The sequence below is a fragment of the Hippocampus guttulatus genome, chromosome 6, assembly GCF_054856545.1.
Source record: "Hippocampus guttulatus isolate MCC_2025c chromosome 6, RoL_Hgut_1.0, whole genome shotgun sequence".
Classification (NCBI taxonomy): domain Eukaryota; kingdom Metazoa; phylum Chordata; class Actinopteri; order Syngnathiformes; family Syngnathidae; genus Hippocampus; species Hippocampus guttulatus.
The window spans coordinates 13,378,386-13,395,687 of record NC_141266.1 but is presented as its reverse complement, the minus strand read 5'-3'; the positions used below and the strand labels follow the sequence as shown (position 1 = coordinate 13,395,687).

At 41.1% G+C, this 17,302-nt stretch overlaps 1 protein-coding gene across 1 annotated transcript in view; it reads right to left on the bottom strand.

Moving 5' to 3' along the window:
- LOC147203581 (dynein axonemal heavy chain 11) overlaps positions 1-17,302 on the bottom strand; it is a 36,913-nt gene that overhangs the window by 12,054 nt on the left and 7,557 nt on the right. The window contains exons 21-58 of the mRNA XM_086113235.1: positions 17,099-17,221; positions 16,335-16,559; positions 16,171-16,262; positions 15,967-16,093; positions 15,729-15,869; positions 15,360-15,593; positions 14,882-15,013; positions 14,474-14,634; positions 14,241-14,397; positions 13,965-14,110; positions 13,765-13,881; positions 13,541-13,679; positions 13,357-13,449; positions 12,988-13,182; positions 12,828-12,905; positions 12,603-12,735; positions 12,000-12,127; positions 11,596-11,744; positions 11,302-11,452; positions 11,077-11,208; positions 10,135-10,308; positions 9,325-9,529; positions 8,980-9,145; positions 8,806-8,908; positions 8,292-8,531; positions 8,042-8,203; positions 7,743-7,936; positions 7,411-7,573; positions 6,872-6,995; positions 6,547-6,689; positions 4,807-4,968; positions 2,583-2,816; positions 2,276-2,422; positions 2,064-2,177; positions 1,844-1,987; positions 1,100-1,282; positions 881-982; positions 636-770 (exon numbers count right to left, since the gene is read on the bottom strand). Of these exons, the coding sequence (XP_085969361.1) occupies positions 636-770; positions 881-982; positions 1,100-1,282; positions 1,844-1,987; positions 2,064-2,177; positions 2,276-2,422; positions 2,583-2,816; positions 4,807-4,968; positions 6,547-6,689; positions 6,872-6,995; positions 7,411-7,573; positions 7,743-7,936; positions 8,042-8,203; positions 8,292-8,531; positions 8,806-8,908; positions 8,980-9,145; positions 9,325-9,529; positions 10,135-10,308; positions 11,077-11,208; positions 11,302-11,452; positions 11,596-11,744; positions 12,000-12,127; positions 12,603-12,735; positions 12,828-12,905; positions 12,988-13,182; positions 13,357-13,449; positions 13,541-13,679; positions 13,765-13,881; positions 13,965-14,110; positions 14,241-14,397; positions 14,474-14,634; positions 14,882-15,013; positions 15,360-15,593; positions 15,729-15,869; positions 15,967-16,093; positions 16,171-16,262; positions 16,335-16,559; positions 17,099-17,221 (5,748 nt within the window). The remainder of the gene's footprint in view (positions 1-635; positions 771-880; positions 983-1,099; positions 1,283-1,843; positions 1,988-2,063; positions 2,178-2,275; positions 2,423-2,582; positions 2,817-4,806; positions 4,969-6,546; positions 6,690-6,871; positions 6,996-7,410; positions 7,574-7,742; positions 7,937-8,041; positions 8,204-8,291; positions 8,532-8,805; positions 8,909-8,979; positions 9,146-9,324; positions 9,530-10,134; positions 10,309-11,076; positions 11,209-11,301; positions 11,453-11,595; positions 11,745-11,999; positions 12,128-12,602; positions 12,736-12,827; positions 12,906-12,987; positions 13,183-13,356; positions 13,450-13,540; positions 13,680-13,764; positions 13,882-13,964; positions 14,111-14,240; positions 14,398-14,473; positions 14,635-14,881; positions 15,014-15,359; positions 15,594-15,728; positions 15,870-15,966; positions 16,094-16,170; positions 16,263-16,334; positions 16,560-17,098; positions 17,222-17,302) is intronic.

Sequence of the window (17,302 nt, the reverse complement as noted above, 5' to 3'; positions counted from 1 at the left end):
GCTTCCAGGTCAATGCCATAAAGGCAAAACATTTATCTTGATATGCTTAAAAGCCAAGCTATTCCATCCAAACCACATTATTTTCTGGGATAAGGAAGTCACAGGTATGAAATGACCAGTTGAATGGGCATTTTTATTTGATATTAGCAACTATAGCTATACTGTAGCACAGGAGGGGGTTTAAATAGGTTAATTGAAATCCTGGACAAATCATACGTGCTCAAATTAAAATATTCCTTACATATTACAGACACTTTATGTATGAATGCTATACAGTAAAAATAAACAACTTGCTTAAACCCGAAACAGTGTTTGAGTGTTGAAGTTTATATCATGTCCTTCCTCCATTGAAGCTGCCCAGCAAGCTATATGTCCAAACCAGTGCCAATGCCTTTTCCGTGGTTGGAACTACACACTTTGCTAAAAACAATAGTCAGAACACCCTGCCAAAATATAAAAGCTTCTTTCCTCCTTCCAAGTCCATTTCCTCAATGCTATTTCATCCCTAGTGATATCCCCTTGCAAACCTCAAAAACAAAACAAAACAAAAAAAACCCCAGCAGTGAGACTTGTGTAAATTAAGCAACAATTACAGCACCCAGCCCATCTGGCTCTCAGATTTTCACACCGATTACCTCTAAGCCCCTGACAAGTCTGTTGGCCAGCTCTATGGTCTGGTTGGTGTGGGTTACATCCTGTTGACAGCTGATTTTCTCAGCTGTAGCACTCTCAAACTGAGCTGTAAGATTCTGGAGGTTGGCATCCAAATCCTAGAGAGCAACAAGAAGGGCAAAGGCAGAGAATATATCATTGATAAAATCTGAGCAACCAACTAAGCAGCTAAGTTGACTATGACCATAAAAAACATATTTTTACTTACTACCAATTTCTTTTGGACAGCCAGCAGTTTAGTTGTTGCGATTTCTAGTTCTGTATTAGCCTGGGATAAAGCATGCCTCTTTGGAATGACCTCACAATAAATCTGGAATCACAAAAAGTACATGCTGCCAGGAAATGCTTCAACTCAACTCAACTGTATTTATAGAGCACTTTCACAACAAAAGCAAATTATATAGAGAACATAAAGTGTGTATCCAACCTCATAGTATCGAACAATGTTAATTGTCCAGGCACAGAGTCCTGCTGCGGCTGTAGATTTGGTCCTAACTTGATCAGGGTGGAAGTCTGGCTTTTTAAGGTAATACTGTTTGACCGCATTCAAAGAGGAGTCATGGATGTGCTCCTTGTCATATGACATCAGGGCCTGCAGAAAATCATCCACCTGATCCAAAACAGTAAAGGAGACAAGTTAAAATGTGTACACATTAATGACTAAAAGTATTACAAATAAGTTTTTTACCTTGAGCTTGCTGCTCATAAAAATTGCTATATTTATTCTATCAGATTAATTTACATGAGTTACAAATTCCGTTGTTAGTTTAATGCATTAATTGTATCAAAATATAGACGTGAAAATGTAAACAATACTTGCCAGCCTATTTGTTCACCTTTTGTTTGGGTATTTTTTTTATTTTAGCCGAAACACGAGACAAAGTCAGGCAAAAAAATTTGGTGATCCCTGTTATTCAAGGAAATGTTAAGTGCTACGGTTACAACAAATCTAGAAAAGAGTCAAGACCCATTCAATTTTAAGAGCTTTAAAATATATCTATGGTGGGTGTTGAGTGAGTGCCTCCCCCCCTAGTGTGTGAGCATATTCATGGAGCCATCCTGCTGTAATGTAAGTACGGGAGCGATGGCTGGCGAGGCCAGGGTCAAGGCCAGCACAAAAATTAGATTGGCATTCATCAGGCAGATGTAACTGAGGCGATGACAGCTTAACCTTGCCCATGAAGGCCCGTGCTGCTTTCCAGCTCCGATCCTTAGGAACCCGACCGCGTGGAGCCAGTAGAACCATCACGGCTGCCGCTACGTTGATGACTGCCGGGGGAGGGTTGGGGAAGGCCTTCAGTTCAGTAAGATTTACCTAAAAAGAGTTATAAATGTTTTACGGCTTGCAGAAGGACGGCAGATTTGACTGACTTTTTAACAGCACCAAGTACCTTGTTGAGCGTGTTCAGTGCCGCAGTGGCAGCTGTCAGTAAGGGCTCTGCTTTGGCAAGGTCTTTCTCGCAATCCTGTTGCTTGATGGACACTTCTGCCTGGATGAGAGAAACCTAAACAAAGAAAGGATGAATTAAAGTAGGGAGGGTTGATTCTAGAAGGAGATCAACGATAAGGCTAGAAAACTCAAAATTGCAGTCTGCTATTTCACCTTTTGTGCCTCAACATCTGCAGCCTCTTTTTTGCTGCTAACCCTCTCAGTTTGAAGTCCAATCTTGGTAATGAGAGCCTCGATATTCTGATTCTTAATGGTTAAATCAAATTCTTGATCTGCCAATTTGGCTTTCAGGTCCTCAACCTAAGAGAGAAACAAAGTGATGACACATTCTTCAAAATGTAAATGCTGTAAGAAGCAACATGACTCAGATCATAAATGAAAAAATAATTCTAATTTCCATGCCACAGCATTCTACCTTCATCATATCATCCTCTAGTTTACAGGAAATAGTTTCACTTACCTGAGCAGCAGTGCTTTGGAGCTTTTGAAGGCCTCTGTCGAGCCGGTTCATCTTATGCTGGACCTGGGCCCGAGACTTTTGCAGAAGGTTCCTGTACAGGGTGATTTGCTGGAGAAAGCTCTTGGGGGTGGTGTAATTGTGCCTCTTCTCATCGCGCCGGTATTTTTCACTTGCTTGGTTGACACTGGTATGAACGTAGGCCATGAAAAGACTGATGGATTCCTGGACAGCATGCTGTAAAAATAAGCAGACACGAAGGAGGGGAAGAGGGTGAGGTGGATTGAGTAGAGTTTAACATCCGCAAGATGATGGCGACTGAAATATTATCTTCATAAATTTTGAATTCATCTCCAAGTTTTTCCATCTCACTAGGGTGGCCCTGACTTACTCAATCTGAAATGGAGGTGTAGCTAGCACAAATGATTAGGCTTTGAAACCTCTGTGAAAATAATTTCAGAGACATCAGAGATAGACAGTAATTTGTAAAACAAGGAGCAGTATCTAATGCAAGCCAGGGAACTCAATTATCAAGCCTGCATACGCGAAGAAGGTGTGTGTAAAATGTGTGACCGAATATTCCCACGCAAAGTATAGAATTTATCAATCTGGACTTGTGCGTGAGGACGTGCGTAAATTTCCACACAGCGCTGACCATGCGTACGCTCAAAACCTTGTGGTACAACAGTGAAGCTACAGATAGAACGGCTGTACAAACATTATTAACAAGCCAAAATTAAACAAGGGTTTCCCAAACGTAGTTGGAGCCATGAATGAATTGCACCCGCATTTTAATGAAAACATCATCACAGAACAAATTCAGCTACTTGAACGGGCAATTTATTTTATTCAATGCACAAATAATTTCCGACCCGCAGGCTGGAGGAATTAACGCATGATTCATTCAGTCTACAGACTAGCCCTGTGGGTGTGCAACTTAAATGTGAAGCTGAGGAGGGCTGGCTGAAATCACGCGTCTTCAACTTGCAATACGGACATCCATATTAACTTGGTCGTCTTCTTCCAGTTAATTAAAAAGAATACTTGTCTGTGGGCTGGCATTTCTTAAAGGGATTGCTGCTACCATATTTTGGCCAGTTAGAGGCATTTCTCAAGGCAAATGAGGCTAGACATGTTGTCATTTAGAACAGGTGGGCTTTATCAACGCACATCTAGAAGAGGCGTCCGTATATTTGATAAATACAGATTTTCTTCGTACTTAGGCACATTCCAAAATTTCACTTGTATAAAAGAAATTAGAACCTGTTCTATGCACACTTTAATAAATGCGGTGGAAGGTTTTTAAACACTATCTACAATGTTTGCGGCACTCAATTGTGACGAGGTATTCAATTCATCATGGGTAAGATGCTCAATGACAGGCGGGCTTCATTAATCACACAGTTAGCAATCAATTCAAACAAAACAAATGCAGCAAATTCAAAGATCGCCCGAAACCATAACTCACGAAAACATCCTTAATGATTATAGAGCAAGTGGGAAATATGGTATTCATATCGTTCATTAATTTCAGACCTAATGCTTTTTGACAGAGAAACTCTGTGTCTATTTCGTAAAGAGTCGTAAAGAGCTCGTAAAGAGTCACTCAAAACCACAGTAAAAACGATTTCATGTTTCGTCTTTTAAAAAGCAACGACAAATAGAGGGTAATAGATGACCACTGTACAGTATCATGCAAGTCATCATTACCACTTTTGTGGGTGCTTTTATTTTTAGTCGCTGATCGAAATCCACACATGCAGGGACAGATGCGCACGCTCGCTTCAGTGGAAAGTAGCAATCTGGCACATGCTTACATGTGAGGACACTTGGTTGTGACAGCTGCGCCTATTTAGGAGGTCGTTATGTGCTTAATCACTTTTTGCTCATTAGCATAAATGATCCTGGACTGTGAGCGCTTCACTGATATGATGGAAAACAATGTGATGCGTGCACTCACTGAGCGTCTTCGGGCATGTGTTCGGCAATTTGTCAGAATCTCAACACAGAACTAATGATGAGGGATCTACAAAAATGTTAATGCAGCTGCACTATAGTAATTAAAAGGGGTTCATCATCGTCTACTCCTTTCTGCGTCATAGAGAAAATACATTTGCATCTTTGATAACGTCTACCTTTCTGGCAATGTCTTGTTGGTTATGGACAAGTGTGATCAAAATCGGGCTATCAAAAAATATCGCTAACTGATCATTTATTGCGATGTTACCTCAATGTCATCAATCTCTTGGATAAATCTATAGCTGACTGACTGCAACGCTTCTGAGCTCCAAGGATGAAACCAGTCAATGGTTGTGCACTGGATGAGGGCAGGGAATCGACGGGCCCTTAGTCGGAGCTCACTTCCCACTGGTGATAAACACAACACCACCTAGAACAAAAAGAACCGGAGAGAGACATCAAACAAATGGCAGAATGCATAATTACAGTCTGCATGCTTACTTTGCTTTAACAATGTCAGTTTCAGTGCTTTGAGAGAAATCAACACATACGATATCATATAGCAACAATAGCGCAGAAACATCCTAAAGGTAAACAGATTACTGGCAACCTCCTATTTCCTCTCCAGTCCCTTCTTCTCTCACTTTGGCAAGCAGTCATGCAGACACTTCACCAGTTGGATGGAGCAGACGGTGCCACGACCCGAGACCCTGGCACAATGATTAGCTGGACTGCAAATGTGTGGACCCGGACAAGAATTTCCTTCCTTTTCACCTCCCAGTTTGACTGGGTCTGTTAATTTATCTCATCAGGCGTAATGCCCTTAAACAGCAGGTGTGAATCGCTCAAACACAAGAATATGTGTATGTTACATATTTCTACACGGTCATGGTACATGCTGGTTTAATCACTAATAGAAAAATAAGTCTGTGTCTACATAGATTTCTGAGCGTTAGCAGTTCAGGTAATGAAACCAAAATTGGATAGTGATACAGTGTATTTATTTAAAACATTGCCCAAAGCTAAATTGTGTCCTCTAATATTCAGAATCTCAGGAAAAAGAGATGTTATTTTCGGAGAATTCATCATATAGGCATATAACAATCCAGACATCATGTCACAATTTGTTGTCATGTATTTTTTTTTTTTTACATAGATGTTACAACTGTCAGTATGATCTGACAGTAGTATGAGTTAATTTATCTGTTTAAAAAAAACACACACACGCACAAAAAAAAAAAAGAATTTAAAAAACATGCCTCTCTGGTCCAATCTTATACCTCTACTGTTATTCGTAAGAAACCTCAGCGCCTGAGGTTAAACAAACTATCATAAACAAAAGGTTTGAGTGATGAGGTGTCAATCATTTGCTATGCACTTGCAGGCAAACTCCGAGTAGGAACACCCTCACACCCTTGTGCTGACCTGTTACCCTGGGCTTCAGGAGCTTTGCTGTAACTATGACGGAATAGCAAAAACAAACAAACAAACAAACAAACAAACAAACAAACAAAAACAATAATAATAAAAATGCCCATGCCTTGTTTCCCCACAACTGGAGAAGAGACGGACAAGCAGAAGCACAGCGAAGGGAACTTAAGCAACTGAAAGGATGTAGAATTGGCAACATTTCTCATCAACGGGTAAGCTTATCAACTCTTTTTGAATTTCAAATGATTGTGCATTCCAAAACATAAATCTTCAAACAAAAATTTTGTGTAACAGCAACACCGTGTTATGAATAAATCAGGCTACCAATGTAGCTGTTTACAGCAGTAATGCTTGCTTAATATTGCTATTGTTGTTACCGTTACTTTGATAAAGTTGGAAATGCATTCTCTTTGACTATTTATCACAACTACAGACTTTCCTAATTGCGTGCCATTATGAATGGCCATGTTTGAAAATTGCGATTGTGGCCATTATTAGTGTGTGTCGTGGCTTTGGTCAGAGACTCGTGAGGGGGGAGGAATTAATGATGAGATGTTAGGTTTGGAAAAAAATGGACCGTCAGCTGAAGGCGGACTCTGTCAGTAAAGAACCTCCAGCAGTTCTCCTTGGTGTCAAGCAGCCCAAGAGCACGGACGTCAACTCTCACAGCGGCCACAATTCTTTCAATCTCCTCCTCACTGAAGACATCAGGGATTTCTCCTGCAGAGAGTTGCAGCCATTACAAACACTAGAACTACAAGGATCAATATTAGCTGGTCATGCAGTGGAAGATTTCACAATCATTTAACAGAATGAATCATTTGAAAATGGATTCTGTCCTAAATAAACAAAAAAACTACAGGAGCACTGAACAAGAATTAACGTGAAATTAAGAAACAGACCTGATGACAGTAAGTCATTCACAATGACCAAAAAGCGCTCATCGGGTATTTGTGCATCGGTCATAAGGAGAGCTACACGCTGATTCTTCACACCGGCTTTCAGCAACAAACCGGCTAGATCCATCTGAGCAAAACCACAAACGATATGAACACAAATGAACAACGAATGAATGGGAACGATGACACGTCTTACACTAATCAATATAATAAACCACAATATGCCGCCATGAACCTTTAAGGTGTTTTTGAATTATTACAACTGCAAAACATGTCTCATCAACAAGATATTGAAATATTTCCCAGTGGTCTTTAATGGTATCCGACAATTATTTCCTGCATCAACAGAGCATCTTAACAAAATGGAATGAAATCAATATCATGAATGCAGCCACAGGGAATATTGATTACGTTTTTCCATGTTATTTTATTTTGTGTAAAAAAACAAAACAAATTGAAGGCCGCGAGTGTTGATAGAACATGGGGAAAGCATACTTTATGACATCATATGGTAATTATTATGATCTTGCATCTGCGTTTACCTTGAGGTCCTGGATGCTGTAACCTTTGTGTAAAGTGATTTGGAAGACTTCCACAGAGGAAATGTAGGCAGCCAGACGAGTCAGGCTCTGCTTCCCGCTGCCCCCAACCCCGATCAGTAAGGCATGACTGCCCGGAGACTCCAGGATGCGACTGATTCGACAGCTTGCAACAACAAGACATTTTTGTCATCAATTTGTATTACCGGTACTTAATTTTTGGGAAAAACATTACTTGTGTTTTCTTTTTTTTTTAAGCTAAAACAATCTTAAAGGAAAAAAACCCCAGCTAAATTTACACTCATTCTGGTCACATGCTATACATCAATACTTACACATGTTGCATTGCGTCTTCAAACAGCACAAGATTCATGGCTGCATTGAGTTCATTGTAGCTCTCCAGGGCATCAGTGAGGATGGTCCTGAGCATACACCAGTCTGTGACAGTTGTGTAAAAGGATTCCTTGCCCACTTGGGCAAAGTGGCAAAAAATTAGGGGTTGCTTTGTCACCTTTTCATCTTCAACGCCCTAGATAAAGAAACATACCATATATCAATTTATTTGGGACAACTGATCAGTAATACAGTATTGGCAGCAGGTAAGCTTATTTAGGAATCTGAATCTGTATTACACCTCAAAGCACTCATGCACGGTGTCCATCTGGAGCTTCCGGAAGAGCTGTACGTCTTTGACATTTAACAGCCTGTCAGAGTAGACTCTGCAGGACTCATGGAGCCAAAGCAGAGCAAGATCAACGCTGTTTTCCACATTCTCTGGCTCAGCGAAGAGGATACCCTGAACCACACGCAGCCAGATGAATATTTTGCTTCATTCACAGGCCTTCTTGCAAATAGTTCCAATACAGTATTGCAATTGGCATTACCTGAAAGATGTTAGCCATATCTCGCATATTGAATGTGTAATGAAATTTGACAGCTGTTGGCAGAAAGCTGAGATCCATCTTGTGATGGAGCGTTACTGCAGCTTGGACGACAGCTGCAATGCTCTTCTGAACTGGCAAACTGAAGTGATGCTGTGTCAGGTGACAGCTCAAGATCTGCCCAAAGATGGACATCAGAGCCTCGGATGAAGGAAAATTCACCGCAAACACGGAGAAATGTCTCTGTTGAAAAAAAGATGACATTACCTTGATTTTGAAAACAATAATGATAGTCCTGAGCTGTATTGGTATCCCTGCATTAAAACATTTCAATAAGTCTGCTTAATTTCAGACTATCGGTCCAAAATCAAGGTGATCGCCACTTGACTACTATTGTATTTAATCACACACCAGTGTTTTTAATTGACCCGTGCACAACAGTAAGCATGCTGGAAGTGTACCTCTTCAAGAATAATCCTATGTACTGTATGTTGACATTTTAACTTTTTTAACATACCTGAAGTCTTGGGTTGATACTGAAGCTCCCAGCAGTTGAGTTCATACATGCAACATATTGCGTGTTGTTTATTTCTTTTAAGGACAACTTCTGTCTATCGTACCTGTGGTGTATGCCAAAAATGCGTTACAATGTAGAATTGAATGCAACAGGGGAAAAAAAATGCCATCATACCAGTGCCCATAATCCAGATGCTGCCTTATGAGTGTGTGCGGTTGCACTGTTCCATAGGTGTCGACAGCTGGCAAGTTCATATCATCAATGAAGTACACCAGTTTTCTGCTGCCTGCAGGTGAGTAGCTCCTGCCTGCTCGTTTTTCTAACTTACGTTCTAGGAACTCTACAAAAGCAACAAAACCAAATTATGATTTTATTTATTTTTTGACAAATGAACAACTGAAATCCTTCCACTCTAAAAGCAGTTTGAAAGCACCAGCAGATGGCGCTACAGCTTATTAAAACGTGCAACCACAAACAGAAAACATCACCAACACCCCCCGACCCCCACTTCCAACTCACCCTGCAGTGCCAGGGACGTTGTGTAGTAGTTGAAGGGTATTTTTGTAGTTGTGTAACTCTCTGGCAGGTCATCTAACTTATGCCTGACAAGTGCAGTTTTCCCCACTCCAGCGTTCCCTACAAGCATCAGGGGCTGTCTCCGCTCCAGCAACAAGTCCATGAAGTAGCGCAGACGCAAGGTCTCTGCTGTGTGTACCAGAACAGCCTACAATCATACAAACCGCAGGAGGACAGGGAACAGAAACATACATGGCTATTAAGGCTTTCTTTGGAGTGATTTATTGACAGACATGTGTTCGGTGAATTGTATGTGATTTATAATTTCTTGCAATCCGCCAGTATACCACAACTATTCTGTCATAATAGCTTCATTTGCTGAGAACAAAACCCCTCTAATTATGGCTCAGCAAGACCCTTTGGAGCATTCACAGCTGTATACAGGAGCATAAAGAAAGACAAAAGAGCGTGGGTGAAAGCTCAAGGCTTGTTGCTCAAGCCTTCATCCCCACGCAGACTGGTATGGGGTGTAGTAGATGGTAATCACACTCAGTGGCAAGCCTATCAACCACTGGAACACCCCTGCCATAACCTCTCAAAGTGACATGAGCCTTTCTTATTATGTTCAATGAGGCGTGCGTACAATTTTAATGTCTTCATTGTTGATTCTTGGTTATTTCTCCTCAAAATTTTAATGAGCATGTGTATGACATTCTGTCAAACCTGTGAAAAAGTTTGGCGTTTTTGAATTACCTAAAAAAAATATATAATAATAATATTGGTCTATATGAAAAGAGTCTGAGGTATTCTCACTTGTAATGGTGTGCCACTTTCCATTTCAAAGGGAGGCACAATGTCAGTCCAAGGAAGAAAGCGCTTGGTTTGAGGATCAATGTAGAAGTCAAACACGGTCCCCTGTGTTGGAAACTTCACCGTCTTCATTTCTTTGGCCCACCACTTACTGAACTCCGCTCGGTAATCATAGAGCTAGATAATCAGAAAAAATGTCAGAATGTTATGCATACTCTCAATGCACAGGCCCGGTCTAAATTAAAAAAACGTTCAAGCTTTGTTTTAGATTATTTCAACTGTCAACATTTGTCTGAACAAAGTATAATAATGTAGGCCAACCATTATTTACATACACTAGTGCATTTGTTTTAGTACCAAGACAAACAAAAATTGATATGAAATAGAGGGCGGCCCGGTAGTCCAGTGGTTAGCACATCGACTTCACAGTGCAGAGGTACCGGGTTCAATTCCAGCTCCGGCCACCCTGTGTGGAGTTTGCATGTTCTCCCCGGGCCTGCGTGGGTTTTCTCCGGGTACTCCGGTTTCCTCCCACATTCCAAAAACATGCATGGCAGGCTGATTGAACTCTCTAAAATTGTCCCTAGGTGTGAATGTGAGCGTGGATGGTTGTTTGTCTATGTGTGCCCTGCGATTGGCTGGCAACCGATTCAGGGTGTCCCCCGCCTACTGCCCGAAGACAGCTGGGATAGGCTCCAGCACCCCCCGCGACCCTAGTGAGGATTAAGCGGTTCGGAAAATGGATGGATGGATATGAAATAGGAAAAATTGGTATTACAAAAATACTCACTCTGATACCAAAATCACCTCGGCCCACTTATTAAGTTGGTAGATGATTTTATTCAACCGAGATACATGCATTTTTATGTATGTACACACCTATACGTTGAGGTGCCAAAAAAGACAAGTACTGTAATACTTTAATCAGTTAGAAAATGAACGAACCTGGTCATGACACAAGGCCCCTCCAAAAGCCCAAATGCAGGCAAAAATAAAGTAAGTCTCATAAAGATCCCTGGGAGAGTCAGATGGAATGTTTTCTGGGGTTAGAAGGCAGTCGAGCAAAGTGCAGAGTGTCTGAATGAGAACAGAGACATATAGATAAGTTCTGACATCAGGATTTCATAGAGGGCAAAGGGAAATTGATAATTTGCTGTATGCGTGACATACCTGTACCAGAGAGTTCTCGGGAATTGGAGTGATTGTCTTGAATGTCTTTCGCATCTTCTCAACACAACGTGGGACATATTTTTCAAACAGTATGGTTAAGTGAGCCCTTTCTGTTTGCCGTTCTCGCTGGTCAATCCAACTGGCAACATACCTGAGCAAAAATCAATTATTCATTATCGAGATGATATAATTAAGATACCACCCTATTCTAGTTACAAAAACACAAACACAGACGTCACCCGATGTCTCACACACAGTTATCAAAATGGAAAAGAATTGTTGTTTGGGACTCACAGATTCCAGCCCAGGTCTTGTGGATTGATGTAAAGAATTCCTGCTCTGGATACAGTGGCGGGAGTGGCTGCTCTCAGGTGGCTAATTTCAAACACAAGCCTCATCGATGAAGTGAGTGGCACCCGCTCATTGCTAGCTAGAGTCAGGACCTGGAAGATTATATATGGCTTTATTATACCCACTTAATGATCAGCGAGACATAACTTCAACAATGAGAACATCTCATCATCTCAGCTACATAATTCATTGCTCTGGGGGGAAAAAAAACAAAAGAGTTCCAAGTATGCCACTCCAAAAAGTGATTGCTGAAGGGAGGTGAAAGAAACATATTTTTCTGTCTGTACCCCCTTTGTTGCTATGTGTTGTTTAAAAAAAACGTGTATGGGTGAACAGGAGGGAGGTACCTTGTTATCATCCATCACTGTGTTGAGTGATTCAATCCACATCGGATCGATATCTCCATCCAACACAATCCACTTAGGTCCTGGGTTGGACATGTTCGCTTGCTCTCGCATTAGCGATGAAAGCAAACCTTACATTGGGAACGCAAACAGGAAAGGACATTGCAAGGTATTTAATTTATGTTCACTTGAGGATTTAAATGTACAGTGGACTCTCAAGCTGTTTGCAAGGGACAGGGACAGGATAGCCCACGAATGGCGAAAATACACGTAAAAAATGATGCCCGCAGTGGGGCATTTACTTAAAACCAGGGTAAACTACCAATAAGCATTTTCCATGAAAGACAAGCCCCCCCCCCCAAAAAAACAAAGAAAAACAGTAACAAATGTTATACTGTATATATATGCTGTATATATATATATATATATATATATATATATATATATATATATATATATATATATATATTCTTTTTTTTTTACACACACACACACACACACACACACACACACACTGGGAACAAAGAAATCCTGTGATTAGAATCCGCGGGTGCCGAACTGCAAGTATGCGGGGGTCCACTGTATTTACAAATTAAATATGCTTGCCATCTTTCCACTCTCGAGTTGCAGGATGGATGAAGCCAAACAATTCATCTCTGTCAACTGCTTTTGGATTCAGGTCATTCCAGACAGGCTTCCGCTTTAGGTTTACGTAGGTTTTGTAGAGAACTCGCAATATCTAGTGAAACATAAACATAGTATGTGACATGTTAAACACCAATACACATGGATCTTTTTTTTTAATGAGAATTAAAACCATTACTAACGAACCGAGCTTTTTCCAGTTCCAGCATTTCCAACAACAAAGACAGAATGACGCACAGCCATGAGTTCCACCAACTGCATCACCTTAAAAAAAGATGTGATGACATTTTGGATATTGATCAGTTAGTGTAAAAGATAATTATTTTCAAGCCATATGACGATAAACCTTGAGGATGAATGCTTCCTCATGCTGGAGTCGGAGAGAAACAGTGGTATGTCTGACTTCCTTTTCAAAGTCCCAATCTCTTTCTCTCTCTACTTCAAGGCCAGGAAATAGATCTCGCAACAATCCAAGGAAGATCGTGACATCATCGGTCACAATTTTTGGCATGTTGAAATCCCTCAGTGCACGCATTAACACCTAAAAAACACATTTAGTCTTGCATCAATGGTTTTCAGTTGTTGGTTTGAGTTGGTATACTGAGTATAACCAAAAGAGATCTTGCTTGCACACAATAACTTGGATCTTATCTCTGCTCAAATTGATAATGTGTTGAGCCCACAGCACCGTCCTTTTCCCATGTTATGGCATCACCTGCTCCTCGGGTCTTGTCTTGTCTCTTCTTCTGAGTGCACCAGCCACGACCAAAACAGACTTGACAGCTCGTAAACCCCAATCATAGTGATCCTAACAGATAGATATACAGTCGGTGGGTATTTACATCACAAAAAAATAAAAATAAACAAACAGAGGAGTGTAATAAACTGTTATAGTCTACCTGCTTGGAAAGAAGCTCTTTGCACAGAGTGTAAAGAGAGGTGAACTTCCTGGCTAGAAGCTTGGCACCACAGAAGCCCTCTGCCACTAACATGATTTCACAGATGAGCTCAATGTCTGGTACCACCATTGCGCACGGTCTACAGCAGCAAGAAGATATAGCATATATTTAACCTAAATCTACATTGTACTGAATGAGACATTGTGATTGTTTACAATGTCCACCTAAACAAAGCCTTGAGGTTCTCGGGTAGTTCCGTCCTTCCTGCATAGCCTGGATTCATGGTAATGAAGATCCCCACGGAGGGCTTTAACAGAATTTCTGTATTCAGGAACAGGAACCTGAGGACACGTTGACCTGTTATTAGTACAGGTAATACTCACCTTGTCCAAGAGGCTTGATAAATTAAGATTCATCTCTTTACCTTTTCTTTTTCGATCTGATGGCATCCTGGATCGTTTTCACCTGCACCGCAACAACAGACAAAACCTCGACAGGGATGCGATTGAATTCATCAAAGCAGCCCCATGCTCCAGTCTGGGCCAAACCCTTGTAGATATTGCCTGTTGACTAGGCATTCAAATAATGTGAAAAAAAGACACAAACAAGAGGCATTAAAAAGAAATGAATAAATGCACTGCTAACATAACAATGTGTGAATATGAAATGAACAAAGGGGGTCGATTATCAAATCTCCAACCCTGTAGTCCATCTGCTCAGAACAGTTAAAGATGTAGACCATGACACCCGCTGCCCGGCCAAGGTCCTTTGTGGTCTCAGTTTTACCAGTCCCAGCAGGACCCGATGGCGCCCCACTCATGGTCAGGTGCAGTGACTGAGTCAGTGTGATGTAGCAGCTAAGTTAATAAAGCAATATACAGTGTGTTGAAACCTTTGATGCATTTTCTGAATGACAATGGCCAACATTCTTACCGGTCTGTGAGAGGAGTGATGACAAGACGTGGTGTATTTCCAAGATACTCGTAAAGGTAAGGGAGCTGGGCATCACAAATGTTAATGAAACAGTGGCGCTGCGGCTCATTCCAGTAGTGTCGGAGATGGGAAAGCCAATGGAAGGCCTGTGAGGTGGTAACCTAGACGCACAGTTGATAACTGACACACTATGCTGTAGAAATGCCATTACTACGGCACAGTGACAAAGAAATATGACAGTTGAAACCGATTACAGTTTTTGTTTTAGTCAAATATAATGATAATGACAATAGAAGAGTCTTCAGAGAGTAAACATGATGTGCAACGCAGATTTCTGATTTGTGAGATTGGGTTTTAAAATGTCAAATGTGCTTGCTCTACAGTTGGTGCGATCTTAAGATTGCTCACCTTTTGGGCAATCAAGCTGGTGACAACATCTCTCGCATGAACATCGATGGTGCAAATAGTCATGATCTTCTGTCTGTCTCGTTGACTCAGCTCGCTCAACAGCATGTTAATCAACATGTTCAGTTGAGCAATCTGGGGAGATTGGACAGAGCAACTTCAAATAAATCTAAGGGTACCAAAAAAAGAACGCGACCGGTATTACCAGTAACACTCATCAGGCTCCCCGACAGCACAGGTGTATGAAAGTGAACATTGGAACAAGATAATTTTGCACAAACAGCTTGACTAAAATATCAGTGGAATTAGTTTATCACTGGTCTTGCATGACAGCTCGAATCTGTTATCTGAAGGAGGGGGAGATTATTTAAGCAGCAATCAAGGTCATGACATACAGTAGGACTAGAAAAACTGACAAGCACAAGTCATTGAATCTGATGCAATCAAGATGGCATGGAAGAGACAGACATTCTCTTCTCACCTGTTTCTTGTTGTAGTCTTTAAGAGCAGACTCAAATCCTTCTTCCAGTCTTTTAAACGCAAGCTCCACATCGTTACTCCACCAAATCTGTGACGCAGTCAGAGCAACTTGGGCCGGGAAATCAAAAATCCACTGCTCTCTGGGCCTTTCCTCATACACTGACACAGCCTCAGACAGGTGACCCCGAACACTTTCCCTCATGGACTCCTCCAGAAAGGCAAGCCACACCTCCACCTTATACAATATTCATGTATAACATATAACAATGAATTATCAGAATACAGTCAAACATGATAGAATTTCCCTCGAGATTAATAAAACATGAATTCTATTCTATTCTGGATGGAATATTTTATCGTCATAGCTTACCGCTCCATTACAGTAACATTCCTTCTGGAATGGTACATACTCCCGTTCTTTGCTGTACATGCCCATAGCAAGTTTAGATTGATTGTTGGAGAATTCCAGATCAGACACATTATCAAATAATTTTAAGAGGTGGCATGTCACCTGAAATGCAATGCATCAGATTGATGTACAGTGAGTATTGAAATGTGGCTATTAATACATAATAAAGAAGCAAGATAAAATCAAATCAATTATGTACATCTTTGGGACGGCCTCCCTTAGAGAGAATATCCAGCAAGTCTGCAGATGATATGAAGTAGAATCTCGGAAAGGCAAGTCTTTTGGTCTCCAGGTATTCAGCAAGAGCTTTTTCACACAAAGCCAGCCTGGCAAGAGAGAGGAATTAGGAATTATGCCAATCATTTTCATGTTTTAAAAAAAACAACATAGAATGCACAATGACCTTTTCTGAAGATCTTCAAACTTTTCAAAGAGTTTGGGTTTATTGGTGGCTTCAATCACATGTTTGGTTTTTGCACTGTCCAACATTAACTCCTGAAAAAGTCAATTGGATTCAATTTGGAGTCCTTTTGGTCCAGAAGTGCAACAATGAATGCAAGTGCAGACCTGAAATTCAGCATCTATCATTCGGAATCTTTGTGCATCTGTTGGTAGTTGCTGGCAGATATCATCGCAGCCTTTAAAGATACTTTCTAAATAGGCCCATGTTCTTTGCACCTCCATCCAGACCATCAACACAGAGTCAGTCACTGTTAGCTGTCTCTGAAGTTCCACAACTTGGACAAGAAAGTGATCTATGTGCTTGCTTTGAAAGATGCCCTGGAGCTGAACCTTGAGGATGGGCACAAAGAGTTGGAAGGAACAATGTAAGTTATCTAACATTTGGCACAACCATAAACACTAACCTGCAAGGAGTCGCATTTTGATCAGCTCATATCATCACAGGCACCAGTTTAATTTTCAAGCAATCTCATCATCTTGGCCCACGACAAAATAATGGGGGAGGGATATGGTCTATTTACACAAAGACAGAGACACTAAAGAAGTAAGACTTCTAATTGCTGGCTACAATGACACCCCCCCCCCCACCCCCCACCATGCATCTGGTGTACATGTACAAAGGCCGCCGTGATGCTACAATGCCCCATGTGCAATAGCAGCTATAAATCTGAGGACTCAATAGGGACCTCTGCAGTCTCAGCTGTGCTGTTAGACAGTCAGACGGAGAGGCCCCATTCTGCATTCTCGACCATGCAGCATTTAACTACCAGTGCTTCTAACAGACAACTCGTCTTGAGAACGAGTCCTTGTGTCTTACAGCTACAGACTTTTTGCGATGTTAATCAAAGCAGACTCGCTCTGTAACTTACCTGATGATCCTCAAGCGTCACAATGAGCTCCTCATCACATTTAAGTAGAGGGACAGAGGTTTGGTAATGATCTTCATATGAAAGCTCCATTGACGCCCATATTTGACTAATTTCTGTCACAACCTGAAATTAAAAAGCAACCTTTCTATATGCACAAACTGCAGTTACTAGTGCTTCATCTACCAATAGATCGAGACACACTGA